Below are 16,500 nucleotides of genomic sequence, written 5' to 3'. Positions count from 1 at the left end.
TCAAAACTATGAATACAATATTGTGTACATACTTATAATACAGTATTATATGTGCATTGTTAACATAATCTAATAGATACAACTTACCCATGATCTCCCTGTTGAAATCCGGTCTCCCATGACCAGGCATGCCAGTATTCCTTGGCCCTCTTCCCCGTCTTTGCCCCCGACCACCTCTAGGTCTTGTGCTCCTGATGATATCCCGACAGAACAATGATTACAAATGCAAAGATATAAATTTTGATACATCACAAGTTGATAATACTTCTTAACTCTAATTAACATGGCAAGATATTCCTCCATGACATAGATGGGAGAATCTTAAATCATAACACCTTAAAGTTCATATTAAGGTCATATTATGTCACCTGAGAAACATATAAGATTTTTGGAGAAACTTATAATTAATAACAACAATCAAAGTGGCATTTACATACCTGGATGAAGAAATGGTGAAGAAAATTCTAATCACCAAGATTGGAATATGCAGCAACGATGTGGTCACCAAGTAAAAAAAAAAAGTATAACAAAACTTGAAAGAACACAAGGAGCAATTACAAAATTAGCATCAACACTCTCAAAACTATCATATGAAGAGAGACTAGCAAAAATTGAGCTACAGACACTAGAGCAAAGAAGAGAGGAGATTTGATAACTATTTACAGAATCATGAAAGGCATAGAAATTATTGATAGAGAGGATCTAATAGAATGGGATGATAGAAATACAAGATGACATGGAAAGAAAATCAAGAAAGACAGCTATAGAAGAGATGAAAAAGAACAGCTATAGAAGAGATGAAAAAGAACAGCTTTCCTCACAGAGTAATAGACATTTGGAACAAGTTAGATGATAAACTGGTGTGTGCAAAAACAATACATGAATTCAAAAATAGTTTAGATAAAATGAGATATGAAGACTGGACACCACGAGCATAGCTCCCCTTCCCAAAAAATACAACTAGGCAAATACAACTAGGTAAATACATATACATATATATATATATATATATATATACACACACACACACACACTTCAACGAACGGACGGCTTAGAAGACGTTCTGAAGAAAAAGTGAAATTTCGTGGATCCCAAAGCAATGGAAGTACCTATTGTATTTACAGGGTGGGGGAAATTGCTCGTGGTGTAGGGAAAGTAAGGAAAAAGGAGAAGGGGAGGGATTACTGAGGGAAATGGAAGGAAATGAGGAAGGTGAGGACTTGGCCCAGGCAGGCAGACGAAATCTAAACAAACGAGGTCTGGACCAATTTAGCGATGACGAAATGTCTAACAAAAATGTAAAGATTAGAAGTATAGATAAGAGCAATACAGTAGATGATGAGAATATTTTCCAGGGATTTAAAGAGAGTGGGGGGGACACAAACCCCCCCCCCCCAATTAACAAGACTAGAAGAGAAACTCGATAAGATGATCGAGCACTGGGAGCTTAGGTTCGGTCACGTTAACAACATTGTGCAGAGGGTTGAAAAATTGGAAGAACTAGAGAAGGCGAACAAAAACTTAACTAAGGAAATTGAAGAATTAAAAAAACAGTTAAAAGAAGTAAAAGAAGAGAATAAAGTCTTAAAGGAGAATAATAAGGAGAACAAGGAGGGTTGGAAAAAAATCCAAGAAAATAGCAAAGTTGCATTCACTGACATAGTCAAACAGCAAATGAATGAACAAACTGAAGACTCAGTTATTAAAGTGATGAGACAGAAGGAGAATATAGTAAGAGACTTAGCAGATAGAAAGAAATGTGTAATTATATTAGGAATGGAAGAGAAACATAACCCAGATAACCCACCACAAGAATCAAAGAGGAAAATTAAAAAGTAAGAAATTTTCTGGAATTAGTTCAGGAAGATGAACCAGAAATTATGAAACAAATTGAGGAGAAATTCAGGCTTGGGAAATATAGTACAGACAAGACCAGACCAATTAAGATTAAATTCAGATCACAAACTACGGCTGAGAATATCTTATCCAAAACAGGGAAACTAGCAACAAGTGAACAATATAAAAAGGTATGGATAAAAGGGAAATGAATAAAGAGGAAAGAGAGGAGGAAATAAGGAAAAGACATGAAGCTAAGAAAAAAAACGAGACCAGAACAGAGACAGAAAAACAAGAATTCTACTGGAGAGTAGTGAATATGAAATTGAAGAAATGGAACACAACAGAGAGAAACACAAAAGAAACAGAGAATACAATGGAAATAACAGAAAGTTAAGAGTATCCTACACAAATATAGATGGATTAATAACAGGACTGAATGAACTGAACAAATATCTGAAAGAAAAAGATCCAGACATAATGGGAATTGTTGAAACAAAATTAAAAGGTCCACTACCACCCAACAGCATAGGACACAATGCATATAATTATTGGATTAGAAACAGAGAGAAAAAACAAGAGGGTGGAGTTATGTTCCTGACTAAGAAGGATATAAGCGTGAAGAATGTCACATATGGGAACAATACAGTAGAGATGTTTATGATAGAAGTAGAAGATAAGAGATAAGAAGAGCAGAAAATTTGTAATAAACTACGTGCCCCCAAAAACACCCTCGTCGGAAGAGAATGAACATCAAAGCATGTTAGAAGACACATGAATAACACTAAACAAGATAATGGAAGATGGAGGAAGAATAGTTATGATGGGCGACTATAATTGCAAAGAAATATGCTGGAAAGAGATGACCGTAAAGGGTGGAGAAGACTCATGGGGTAGTATTCTACTTGAGATGATTACTGACCACACAATGACACAATGGATCCAAGAGAACACTAGGTATAGAAATGAAGAACCATCGAGACTAGACCTAATAATCACATCTGAACCTAAAATAGTGGAAAAGATTGAATATAAAACACCAATAAGTAAAAGTGACCACATATTGATTTAACTGGAACTAAATGAGAAAAAATACATGAAAAGAAATGAACAATATAGAAAAGGAAGATTGATGTATGAAAAAGCAAATTTTGATAAAATAAGAGAATTCTTCCAAAATGAAAACTGGGAAAGAATACACAGAGAAGATACAACAGTAGAAGAGAAATGGAATATTTTGACAAAAATATATAAAAAGGGAGTAGAAAAGTATGTCCCAAGACAAAAACAGGAAAAAGAATATATAAAGTACTGGTACAATAAAAGTTGTAGGGAGATAAAAGACAAGAGAGACAAAGCTTGGGCCAGATGGAAGAAAAACAGAAGACCAGAAAAATGGAAAATATATACTTGTTATAGAAATGAATATGTACAAGCATGCAGAGAGGAAAAGAGAAAATATGAAAAACATGTCATAGAAAAGTGAAAAGATCAACCAAAACTATTCTACAGATTTGTAAACAAACTGAAAAACACAACAATATTTGGAGAAATTAAGACAAGGAGGAATTGAATACACAGAGGAAATGGGAATGGCAGAAATTATGAACAAACATTTTAAATCTGTGTTTACAAGGGAGAACATACAACCGGAAGAGATTGAATGGAAAGAGAAAGTCCCCCCTATGAAAGAAATAGAAGTAACAAAGAATGAAATATTGAACCACTTGAGTAATCTTGATGTCAGAAAATCGCATGGACCAGATGAAATGGCAAACTGGATTTTGAAAGAATGCAGGAATGAACTGGCAGATATAATACATAGCATAATAATCAGTTCATTGAAAGAAGGTAAAGTTCCAGATGATTGGAAAAAAGCAAATATAGTACCTATATATAAAGGGGGAAATAAAGAAGACCCTAACAACTATACACCAGTCTCTCTAACCAGTACAATAACAAAAATTTGTGAAAGAATTGTAAAAAATAGATGGGTAAAATATTTAGAAAAAAAAAAACAACGTGCTAAATCCAAGACAATTTGGATTCAGACAAGGACGATCATGTGTCACCAATTTGATATGTTTCTATTCAAGGCTAATAGATATAATACAAGAAAGAGATGGATGGGCTGATTGCACATTTCTAGACCTAAAAAAAGCTTTTGACAAAGTACCACATAAGAAGTTGCTTAAGAAATTAGAAACTGAAGGAGGAATACAGGGCAAACTACTAAATTGGATGGAAGACTTTTTGAAAGAAAGAAAAATGAGAGTAGTAATAAGAGACCAACACTCAAAATGGGATGAAGTAATAAGCGGTGTTCCACAAGGAACGGTTCTGGCCCCAATAATGTTTGCTATATATATTAATGATATGGATGAAGGAATTGAAAGCTATATGAGCTTCTTTGCAGATGATGCAAAACTATTGAAAAAAGTGAACACGGAAGAAGATTGTGAATCACTACAGAGAGATCTAAACAAAGTACAGGAATGGAGTAGGAAGTGGGAAATGGAGTTCAATACAAAGAAGTGTAGTATAATGGAATTTGGAAAAAGTAAAAACAGAATAACAGGATCATATAAATTGGGAGAAGAAAGAACAAAAAAAGTGGAAAATGAAAAGGACCTGGGAGTCATTATTATGAATAATATGTCACCTGAGAAACATATAAATAAGATTTTTGGAGAAACCTATAATTTAATAAGAACAATCAAAGTTGCATTTACATATCTGGATGAAGAAATGGTGAAGAAAATTCTAATCACCCTGATAAGACCAAAATTGGAATATGCGGCAACGATATGGTCACCAAGTATGTATAAAAAAAACTTGAAAGAATACAAAGAGCAATTACAAAATTGGCACCTACACTCACAAAACTATCATATGAAGAGAGACTAGCAAAACTTGAACTACAGACACTAGAGCAAAGAAGAGAGAGAGGAGATTTGATAACTATTTACAGAATCATGAAAGGCATAGAAATTACTGATAGAGAGAATCTGATAAAATGGGATGACAGAAATACAAGAGGACATGGAAAGAAACTAAAAAAGGATAGCTATAGAAGAGACCTGAAAAAGAACAGCTTTCCTCACAGAGTACCGTATTTTCCGGCTTAAAATGCGCATCGGGTTATAATGCGCACCCATGCACTTCGTTATCTCAGTACTCAGATAGCGCACACCGACATATAACGCGCATGTCCGATCGCATTTGTCTATAGCGCAGTTTTACCTCGGTATTTATATCATGTGAACGAGGTTACATGGAGAAGTTTTTTCATTGGCTAGAGCCACCGCTGGGAAATCTGTTGATTTGTCACTAAATTAAGTGTCAGTTTAGGCATCAATCAGGAAACAACTAAGAAAAAGTCGGAACTACATGTACCGGTATATGACTCATGTTGTGCGTTGGTCCCTTATTACTTTGTAGCTTAGTTTGGAAATATGATATAAAAAAGTTTATTGAAAGTAAAATATACAGAAAAATTTCGGGATTTTTACAGAAAATGTTCATTTTATATCTTGAGGAAATAATTCGTCTTTGCCACTTTTTTTTTTTTTTTTTAATACTGAAACAAACTACAGACTGTTTCGTTTTAGCTTTGAACCTGCAATGACAGTGGTGAAATAGGACAGTCTCTCATCGAGGTGACGTTTAGTTAATATAACTCCCGAAAGAGGGTGTTGTAGTCAGGTGTTTGACACGATTTTATGAACGGCCGCAACGGAATTTGTACCATACCTAAAGTGAAGCAACAAAGCCAACAAAAAATTCAAACTAAGATGCTGTGAACATGGGCAAATATCATAAATATTGATCATGTTTCATGGTGTTTAGGCCTATTTAAACATGAAAAATAAGATTCGATAGATACCTACCTATACCAAATATTTATATACGGTAGCCCATGCTGGCTTATTCTTTCATGTCACCATGGCTGTTCTTCTTGTTCTCACGGAACGTCACGGAGAAGTGTGCCTCCCGACTTTGTGACGGCCAACATCGTCACGTTGTTGTGGGAAAAAAATTACACACACAGCCGCAGAATTTTTATCGTAGGCCGTAGATAATGCACACCACCGGATAACGTGCACCCCCCATTTTTAGGCCATTCCAACGGAAAAAAGTCGCGCACTATACGCCGGAAAATACGGTAATAGACAGTTGGAACAAGTTAGATGAGAAAGTGGTGTGTGCAAAAACAATACACGAATTTAAAAATAGTTTAGATAAAATGAGATATGAAAACGGGACACCACGAGCATAGCTCCCCTTCCCGTAAAATACAACTAGGTAAATACACACACTTTCACCGAATGGACGGCGAGAATTGGTGTTCCAAAGAAAAAGGAAAAGCTACGTGGATCTCAATATCCAGGAAGTGTCTTTTTGTATTTATAGGGAAGGGGAGTGCTCGTGGAATAGTGGGGAAGTGATAGGGAAGGAGAAGAGAAGGGATATTGAGGGAAATGGAAGGAAATGAGGAAGAGAATGACATGGTCCAGGAAGCTAGGACAAATGTAAACAAGAGACGAACTGAAGACGATGACTTTGGAGAGGACAGAATCAACAACAATGTAAAGATTAGAAGTATAGATAAGAGCAATACAGTAGAAGGTGATGAGAATATTTCCCAGGGATTTAAAGAGGGTGGGGGGACACAAACCCCCCCCCCCAAATTGACAAGACTCGAAGAGAAGCTCGATAAGATGATCGAGCACTGGGAGCTTAGGTTCGGTCACGTTAACAACATTGTGCAGAGGGTTGAAAAATTGAAAGAACTAGAGAAGGCGAACAAAAATTTAACTAAGGAAATTGAAGAATTAAAAAACAGTTAAAAGAAGTAAAAGAGGAGAATAAAGTCTTAAAGGAGAATAGTAAGGACAACAAAGAGGGTTGGAAAAAAATCAAAGAAAACAGCAAAGTTGCATTTACTGACATAATCAAACAACAAATGAAAGAACAAACTGAAGACTCAGTAATTAAAGTGATGAGACAGAAGGAGAATATTGTAAGAGACTTAGCAGATAGAAAGAAATGTATAATTATATTAGGAATGGAAGAGAAACATAACCCAGATAGAACCACAAGAATCATAGAGGAAAATGAAAAAGTAAGAAATTTACTGGAATTAGTTCAGGAAGATGAACCAGAAATAATGAAACAAATCGAAGAGAAATTCAGCCTCGGGAAATATAGTACAGACAAGACCAGACCAATTAAGATTAAATTCAGGTCACAAACGACGGCAGAGAATATCTTATCCAAAACAGGGAAACTAGCAACAAGTGAACAATATAAAAAGGTATGGATAAAAAGGGAAATGAATAAAGAGGAAAGAGAGGAGGAAATAAAGAAAAGACATGAAGCTAAGAAAAAAAACGAGGCCAGAACGGAGACAGAAAAAAAAGAATTCTACTGGAGAGTAGTGAATATGAAATTGAAGAAATGGAACATAAAAGAGAGAAACACAAAAGAAACAGAGAATACAATGGAAATAACAGAAAGTTAAGAGTATCCTACACAAATATAGATGGATTAATAACAGGACTGAATGAACTGAACAAATATCTGAAAGAAAAAGATCAGGACATAATGGGAATTGTTGAGACAAAATTAAAAGGTCCACTACCACCCAACAGCATAGGACACAATGCATATAATTATTGGATTAGAAACAGAGAGATAAAACAAGAGGGTGGAGTTATGTTCCTGACTAAGAAGGATATAAACGTGAAGAGGGTCACATATGGGAAGAATAGAGTAGAGATGATTATGATAGAAGTAGAAGATAGAGATAAGAAGAGCAGAAAGTTTGTAATAAACTACGTGCCCCCAAAAACAGCCTCGTTGGAAGAGAATGAACATAAAAGCATGTTAGAAGACACATGAATAACACTAAACAAGATAATGGAAGATGGAGGAAGAATAGTTATGATGGGCGACTATAATTGCAAAGAAATATGCTGGGAAGAGATGACCGTAAAGGGTGGAGAAGACTCATGGGGAAGTGTTCTACTTGAGATGATTATTGACCACACAATGACATAATGGATCCAAGAGAACACTTGGTATAGAAAGAACCATCGAGACTAGACCTAATAATCACATCAGAACCTAAAATAGTGGAAAAGATAGAATACCAGGCACCAATAAGCAAAAGTGACCACATATTGATAGAACTAGACCTACCGGGTAAATGAGAAAAAATACATGAAAAGAAATGAACAATATAGAAAAGGAAGATTGATGTACGAAAAAACAAATTTTGATAAAATAAGAGAATTCTTCCAAAATGAAAACAGGGAAAGAATACACAAAGAAGATACAACAGTAGAAGAGAAATGGAATATTTTGACAAAAATCTATAAAAAAGGAGTAGAAAAGCATGTCCCAAGACAAAAACAAGAAAAAGACCAGAAAAATGGAAAATATATACTTGTTATAGAAATGAATATGTACAAATATGCAGAGGAAAAGAGAAAGTATGAAAAAGATGTCATAGAAAAATGTAAAGATCAATCAAAACTATTCTACAGATTTGTAAACAACAAACTGAAAAACAAACAAGATTTGGAGAAATTAAGACAAGGACTTGAATACACAGAGGAAATTGAAATGGCAGAAATTATGAACAAACATTTTAAATCAGTGTTTACAAGGGAACATACAACCTGAAGAGATCGAATGGAAAGAGAAAGTCCCTCCTATGAAAGAAATAGAAGTAACAAAGAATGAAATATTGAACCACTTGAGTAATCCTGATGTCAGAAAATTGCATGGAGCAGATGAAATAGCAAACTGGATTTTGAAAGAATGCAGGAATGAACTGGCAGACATAATACATAGCATAATAAACAGTTCCTTGAAAGAAGGTAAAGTTCCAGATGATTGGAAAAAAGCAAATATAGTACCTATATATAAAGGGGGAAATAAAGAAGACCCTACCAACTATACACCAGTCTCTCTAACAAGTACAATAGCAAAAATTTGTGAAAGAATTGTCAAAAATAGATGGGCAAAATATTTAGAAAAAAAAAAAAACGTGCTAAATCCAAGACAATTTGGATTCAGACAAGGACGATCATGCGTCACCAATTTAGTATGTTTCTATTCAAGGCTAATAGATATAATACAAGAAAGAGATGGATGGGCTGAATGTGCATTTCTAGACCTAAAAAAAGCTTTTGACAAAGTACCACATAAAAAGTTGCTTAAGAAATTAGAAACTGAAGGAGGAATACAGGGCAAACTGCTAAATTGGATGGAAGACTTTTTGCAAGAAAGAAAAATGAGAGTAGTGATGAGACCAACACTCAAAACGGGATGAGGTAATGAGCGGTGTTCCACAAGGAACAGTTCTGGCCCCAATAATGTTTGCTATATATATTAATGATATGGATGAAGGAATTGAAAGCTATATGAGCTTCTTTGCAGATGATGCAAAACTATTGAAAAAAGTGAACACGGAAGAAGATTGTGAATCACTACAGAGAGATCTAAATAAAGTACAGGAATGGAGTAGGAAGTGGGAAATGGAGTTCAATACAAAAAAGTGTGGTATAATGGAATTTGGAAAAAGCAAAAAGAGAATAACAAGATTATATAAATTGGGAGAAGAAGGAATAAAAAAAGTAGAAAATGAAAAGGACCTGGGAGTCATTGTTATGAATAATATGTCACCTGAGAAACATATAAATAAGATTTTTGGAGAAACTTATAATTTAATAAGAACAATCAAAGTTGCATTTACATATCTGGATGAAGAAATGGTGAAGAAAATTCTAATCACCCTGATAAGACCGAGATTGGAATATGCAGCAACGATATGGTCACCAAGTACAAAAAAATGTATAAAAAAAAAACTTGAAAGAATACAAAGAGCAATTACAAAATTGGCACCAACACTCTCAAAACTATCATATGAAGAGAGACTAGCAAAACTTGAACTACAGACACTAGAGCAAAGAAGAGAGAGAGGAGATTTAATAGCTATTTACAGAATCATGAAAGGCATAGAAATTACTGAGAGAAAATCTGATAAAATGGGATGACAGAAATACAAGAGGACATGGAAAGAAAATAAAAAAAGACAGCTATAGAAGAGACCTGAAACGGAACAGCTTTCCTCACAGAGTAATTGACAGTTGGAACAAGTTAGATGAGAAAGTGGTGTGTGCAAAAACAATACATGAATTTAAAAATAGTTTAGATAAAATGAGATACGAAAACGGGACACCACGAGCATAGCTCCCCTTCCCCTAAAATACAACTAGTTAAATTCGAGGTAAATACACACACACACAGTTACGTCGGACGGACGGCGACGATTGACGTCCTGAAGAAAAAGTGAAATATTCGTGGATCTCAACGCAAAGGAAGTACCTATTGTATTTACAGGGGGGGGGGATTGCTCATGGTGTTGTGGGAAAGTGAGGAAAAAGAAGGGGAAGGATTACTGAGGGAAATGGAAGGAAATGAGGAAGAGGAGGACTTGGTCCAAGAGGCCAGGCGGCTTGTAAACAAACGACGAACCGATGATTTTGATTTTGATGGGACTAACAAAAATGTAAAGATTAGAAACATAGATAAGAGCAGTTCAATGGAAGGTGAGGATAATTTCCAAGGATTTAATGAAGGGGCGGCGGATACAACCTCCCCCGACTGGCAAAACTGGAGGAAAAACTTGAACAAATGACCGAACATTTGGAGATTAGGTTCGGTAAAATATCAAAAATTGCGGAAAGGGTTGAAAAATTGGAAGAACTAGAGAAGGCGAACAAAAACTTAACTGATGAAATAGAAGAACTAAAAAGACAGTTAAGAGAAGTAAAAGAGGAGAATGAAGAATTAAAAAGGAACAATAGAGATAATACAGAAGCAATAGCAAAAGAGGTACAGGGGTGGAAGAAGATACAGGAAAATAGTAAAGTTGCATTTACTGTTATAATTAAACAGCCAATGAACGAACAAACTGAAGACTCAGTTATCAAAGTGATGAGACAGAAGGAGAATATTGTAAGAGACTTAGCAGATAAAAAGAAATGAATAATTATATTAGGAATGGAAGAGAAACAACCCAAATGGAACAACAAGAATCAAGGAGGAAAATGAAAAAGTAAGCAGTTTACTAGAATTAGTTCAGGAAGATGAACCAGAAATAATTAAACAAATCGAACAGAAGTTTAGGCTCGGAGAGTATAGTATAGATAAGACCAGACCAGTTAAGATTAAATTCAGGTCACAAACGACGGCAGAGACTATCTTATCAAAAACAGGGAAACTAGCAGCAATTGAACAATATAAAAAGGTATGGATAAAAAGGGAAATGAATAAAGAGGTAAGAGAGGAGGAAAAAATGAAAAGACATGAAGCTAAGGAAAAAAACGAGAACAGAACAGTCAGAAAAAGAGAAATTCTATTGAAGAGTAGTGAATATGAAAGGAAATTCGACATACTACAGAAAAACAAAAGGAAAACAGAGAACACAATGGAAGTGGCAGAAAACTAAGAGTGTCTTACACAAACATAGATGGATTAATAACAGGATTGAATGAGCTGAATGATTATCTGAAGGAAAAAGAACCGGACATAATGGGAATTGTAGAAACGAAATTAAAAGGTCCACTACCACCCAACAGTGTAGGACATGATGCATATAATTATTGGATTAGAAACAGAGAGACAAAACAAGGGGGTGGAGTTATGTTCCTGACTAAGAAGGATAAAAGCGTGAGGTGTGTCACATATGGAAAGAATACAGTAGAGATGATTATGATCGAAGTGGAAGACAGAGATAAGAAGAGCAGAAAGTTTGTGATAAATTATGTGCCTCCGGAAACAGCCTCGTGGGAAGAGAGTGAACATAAAAGTATGTTAGCGGACACAAAGATAACATTAAATAAGATAATGGAAGATGGAGGAAGAATAGTTATGATGGGCGACTTTAATTGCAAAGAAGTCTGCTGGGAAGAGATGACAGTAAAGGGTGGAGACGGCTCATGGGGAAACGTTTTACTCGAGATGATTACTGACCATACAATGACACAGTGGATACAGGAGAACACTAGGTATAGAAATGAAGAAGAACCATCGAGACTAGACCTAATAATTACATCTGAACCTAGAATAGTGGAAAAGATTGAATACAAAACACCAATAAGTAAAAGTGACCACATATTCATTGAACTGGAACTAAATGAGGAAAAATACATGAAAAGAAATGAACAATATAGAAAAGGAAGAATTATGTATGAAAAAACAAACTTTGATAAAATAAGAGAATTCTTTCCAAAGAAAACTGGGAAGGAATATACAAAGAAGATACAACAGTGGTAGAGAAATGGAATATTTTGACAACAATTTATAAAAAGGGAGTGGAAAAGTATGTCCCAAGACAAAAACAAGAAAAACAATATGTAAAGTGCTGGTACAACAAAACTTGTAGGGAGTTAAAAGACAAAAGAGACAAAGCTTGGACCAAATAGAAAAAAGACAAAAGGTCTGAAAATGGAAAATATATACTTGTTATAGAAATGAATATGTACAAACGTGCAGAGAGGAAAAGAGAAAATATGAAAAAGATGTCATAGAAAAATGTAAAATCAACCAAAACTATTCTACAGATTTGTAAACAACAAACTGAAAAACAAACAAGATTTGGAGAAATTAAGACAAGGAGGACTTGAATACACAGAGGAAATTGAAATGGCGGATATTATGAATAAGCATTTTAAATCAGTGTTTACAAGGGAGAACATACAACCGGAAGAGATTGAATGGAAAGAGAAAGTCCCTCCTATGAAAGAAATAGAAGTAACAAAGAATGAAATAATGAAACACTTGAGTAATCTTAATGTTAGAAAATCGCATGGCGCAGATGAAATAGCAAACTGGATTTTGAAAGGATGCAGGAATGAACTGGCAGACATAATACATAGCATAATAAACAGTTCCTTGAAAGAAGGAAAAGTTCCAGAAGATTGGAAAAAAGCAAATATAGTACCTATATATAAAGGGGGAAATAAAGAAGACCCTAACAACTATACACCAGTCTCTCTAACAAGTACAATAGCAAAAATTTGTGAAAGAATTGTCAAAAATAGATGGGTAAAATATTTAGAAAAGAACGTGCTAAATCCAAGGCAATTTGGATTCAGACAAGGACGATCATGCGTCACCAATTTAGTATGTTTCTATTCAAGGCTAATAGATATAATACAAGAAAGAGATGGATGGGCTGATTGTGCATTTCTAGACCTAAAAAAAGCTTTTGACAAAGTACCACATAAGAAGTTGCTTAAGAAATTAGAAACTGAAGGAGGAATACAGGGAAACTGCTTAAATGGATGGAAGACTTTTTGCAAGAAAGAAAAATGCGAGTAGTGATAAGAGACAAACACTCAAAATGGGATGAAGTAATGAGCGGTGTTCCACAAAGAACAGTTCTGGCCCCAATAATGTTTGCTATATATATTAATGATATGGATGAAGGAATTGAAAGCTATATGAGCTTCTTTGCAGATGATGCAAAACTATTGAAAAAAGTGAACACGGAAGAAGATTGTGAGTCACTACAGAGTGATCTAAATAAAGTATGGGAATGGAGTAGGAAGTGGGAGATGGAGTTAAATACAAAAAAGTGTGGTATAATGGAATTTGGAAAAAGCAAAAACAGAATAACATGATCATATAAATTGGGAGAAGGAATAAAAAAAGTAGAAAATGAGAAGGACCTGGGAGTCATTGTTATGAATAATATGTCACCTGAGGAACATATAAATAAGATTTTTGGAGAAACTTATAATTTAATAAGAACAATCATAGTTGCATTTACATATCTGGATGAAGAAATGGTGAAGAAAATTCTAATCACTCTGATAAGACCAAGATTGGAATATGCAGCAACGATATGGTCACCAAGTACAAAAAAAATGTATAAAAAACTTGAAAGAATACAAAGAGCAATTACAAAATTGGCACCAACACTCTCAAAACTATCATATGAAGAGAGACTAGCAAAACTTGAACTACAGACACTAGAGTAAAGAAGAGAGGAGATTTGATAGCTATTTACAGAATCATGAAAGGCATAGAAATTACTGATAGAGAATCTGATAAAAAGGGTTGATAGAAATACAAGAGGACATGGAAAGAAAATCAAGAAAGACAGCTATAGAAGAGATCTGAAAAAGAACAGCTTTCCTCACAGAGTAATAGACAGTTGGAACAAGTTAGATGAGAAAGTGGTGTGTGCAAAAACAATACATGAATTTAAAAATAGTTTAGATAAAATGAGATATGAAGACGGGACACCACGAGCATAGCTCCCCTTCCCGTAAAATACAAGTAGGTAAATACACACTAAAAACAGAGAGATAAAACAAGGGGGTGGAGTTATGTTCCTGACTAAGAAGGATATAAACGTGAGGTGTGTCACATATGGAAAGAATACAGTATAGATGATTATGATAGAAGTAGAAGATAGAGATAGGAGCAGAAGGTTTGTAATAAACTACGTGCCCCCAAAAATAGCCTCGTGGGAAGAGAGTGAACATAAAAGTATGTTAGAAGGCACAAGAATAACATTAAACAAGATAATGGAAGATGGAGGAAGGATAGTTATGATGGGCGACTTTAATTGCAAAGAAGTCTGCTGGGAAGAGTTGACCGTAAAGGGTGGAGAAGACTCATGGGGAAGTGTTCTACTCGAGAGGATTATTGACCACACAATGACACAATGGATTCAAGAGAACACTAGGTATAGAAATGAAGAACCATCGAGACTAGACCTAATAATTACATCAGAACCTGAAATAGTGGAAAAGATAGAATACCAGGCACCAATAAGTAAAAGTGACCACATATTGATAGAACTAGAACTAAATGAGAAAAAATACATGAAAAGAAATGAACAATATAGAAAAGGAGGTATGATGTATGAATTCAAATGAAAACTGGGAAAGAATACACAAAGATACAACAGTAGAAGAAAAATGGAATATTTTGACAATTTATAAAAAAAAAAAAAAAAAAGGAGTGGAAAAGTATGTCCCAAGACAAAAACAAGAAAAGAATATGTAAAGTGCTGGTACAACAAAAGTTGTAGGGACTTAAAAGACAAAAGAGACAAAGCTTGGACCAAATAGAAGAAAACCAAAAGGTCTGAAAAATGGAAAATATATACTAGTTATAGAAATGAATATGTACAAGCGTGCAGAGAGGAAAAGAGAAAATATGAAAAAGATATCATAGAAAAATGTAATCAACCAAAACTATTCTACAGATTTGTAAACAAATTGAAAAACAAACAAGATTTGGAGAAATTAAGACAAGGAGGAGTTGAATACACAGAGGAAATAGAAATGGCAGAAATTATGAACAAACATCTTAAATCAGTGTTTACAAGGGAGAATATACAACCGGAAGAGATTTAGTAGAAAGAGAAAGTCCCCCCATGAAAGAAATAGAAGTAACGAAGAATGAAATAATGAAACACTTGAGTAATCTTGATGTTAGAAAATCGCATGGACCAGATGAAATAGCAAACTGGATTTTGAAAGAATGCAGAAATGAACTGGCAGACAAAATACATAGCATAATAAACAGTTCCTTGAAAGAAGGAAAAGTTCCAGATGATTGGAAAATAGCAAATATAGTACCTATATATAAAGGGGGAAATAAAGAAGACCCTACCAACTATACACCAGTCTCTTTAACAAGTACAATAGCAAAAATTTGTGAAGGAATTATCAAAAGTAAATGGGTAAAATATTTAGAAAAAAAAAAAAAAAAAAAAACAGCGTGCTAAATCCAAGGCAATTTGGATTCAGACAAGGACGATCATGCGTCACCAATTTAATATGTTTCTATTCAAGGCTAATAGATATAATACAAGAAAGATGGATGGGCTGATTGTGCACTTCTAGACCTAAAAAAAGCTTTTGACAAAGTACCACATAAGATGTTGCTTTGGAAATTAGAAACTGAAGGAGGAATACAGGGCAAACTGCTTAAATGGATGGAAGACTTTTTGCAAGAAAGAAAAATGAGAGTAGTGATAAGAGACAAACACTCAAAATGAGATGACGTAATAGGTGGTGTTCCACAAGGAACAGTTCTGGCCCCATTAATGTTTGCTATATATATTAATGATATGGATGAAGGAATTGAAAGCTATATGAGCTTCTTTGCAGATGATGCAAAACTATTAAAAAAAGTGAACACGGAAGAAGATTGTGAGTCACTACAGAGTGATCTAAATAAAGTATGGGAATGGAGTAGGAAGTGGGAGATGGAGTTCAACACTAAAAAGTGTAGTATAATGGAATTTGGAAAAAGCAAAAACAGAATAACAGGATCATATAAAATGGGAGAAGGAATAAAAAAGTAGAAAATGAGAAGGACCTGGAAGTCATTGTTATGAACAATATGTCACCTGAGAAACATGTAAGATTTTTGGAGAAACTTATAATTTAATAAGAACAATCATAGTTGCATTTACATATCTGGATGAAGAAATGGTGAAGAAAATTCTAATCACTCTGATATGACCAAGATTGGAATATGCAGCAACGATATGGTCACCAAGTACAAAATGTATAAAAAAAAAACTTGAAAGAATACAAAGAGCAATTACAAAATTGGCACCAA

At 34.5% G+C, this 16,500-nt stretch overlaps 2 protein-coding genes across 2 annotated transcripts in view; both read right to left on the bottom strand.

Annotated features, from left to right (window-relative positions):
• Positions 1-16,500, bottom strand: part of LOC143021928 (copine-8-like) — a 758,082-nt gene that overhangs the window by 672,034 nt on the left and 69,548 nt on the right. The gene's annotated exons all lie outside the window — the stretch shown is intronic.
• LOC143021929 (decapping and exoribonuclease protein-like) overlaps positions 1-16,500 on the bottom strand; it is a 252,942-nt gene that overhangs the window by 231,733 nt on the left and 4,709 nt on the right. The window contains exon 2 of the mRNA XM_076179813.1: positions 88-191. Coding sequence (XP_076035928.1) covers positions 88-191 — 104 coding nt within the window. The remainder of the gene's footprint in view (positions 1-87; positions 192-16,500) is intronic.

Source organism: Oratosquilla oratoria, chromosome 43 (genome assembly GCF_046742065.1).
Source record: "Oratosquilla oratoria isolate Oo_2021 chromosome 43, ASM4674206v1, whole genome shotgun sequence".
NCBI lineage: Eukaryota > Metazoa > Arthropoda > Malacostraca > Stomatopoda > Squillidae > Oratosquilla > Oratosquilla oratoria.
Note: the sequence above shows the minus strand (reverse complement) of the source record. Positions and strands in the feature narration are given on the sequence as shown.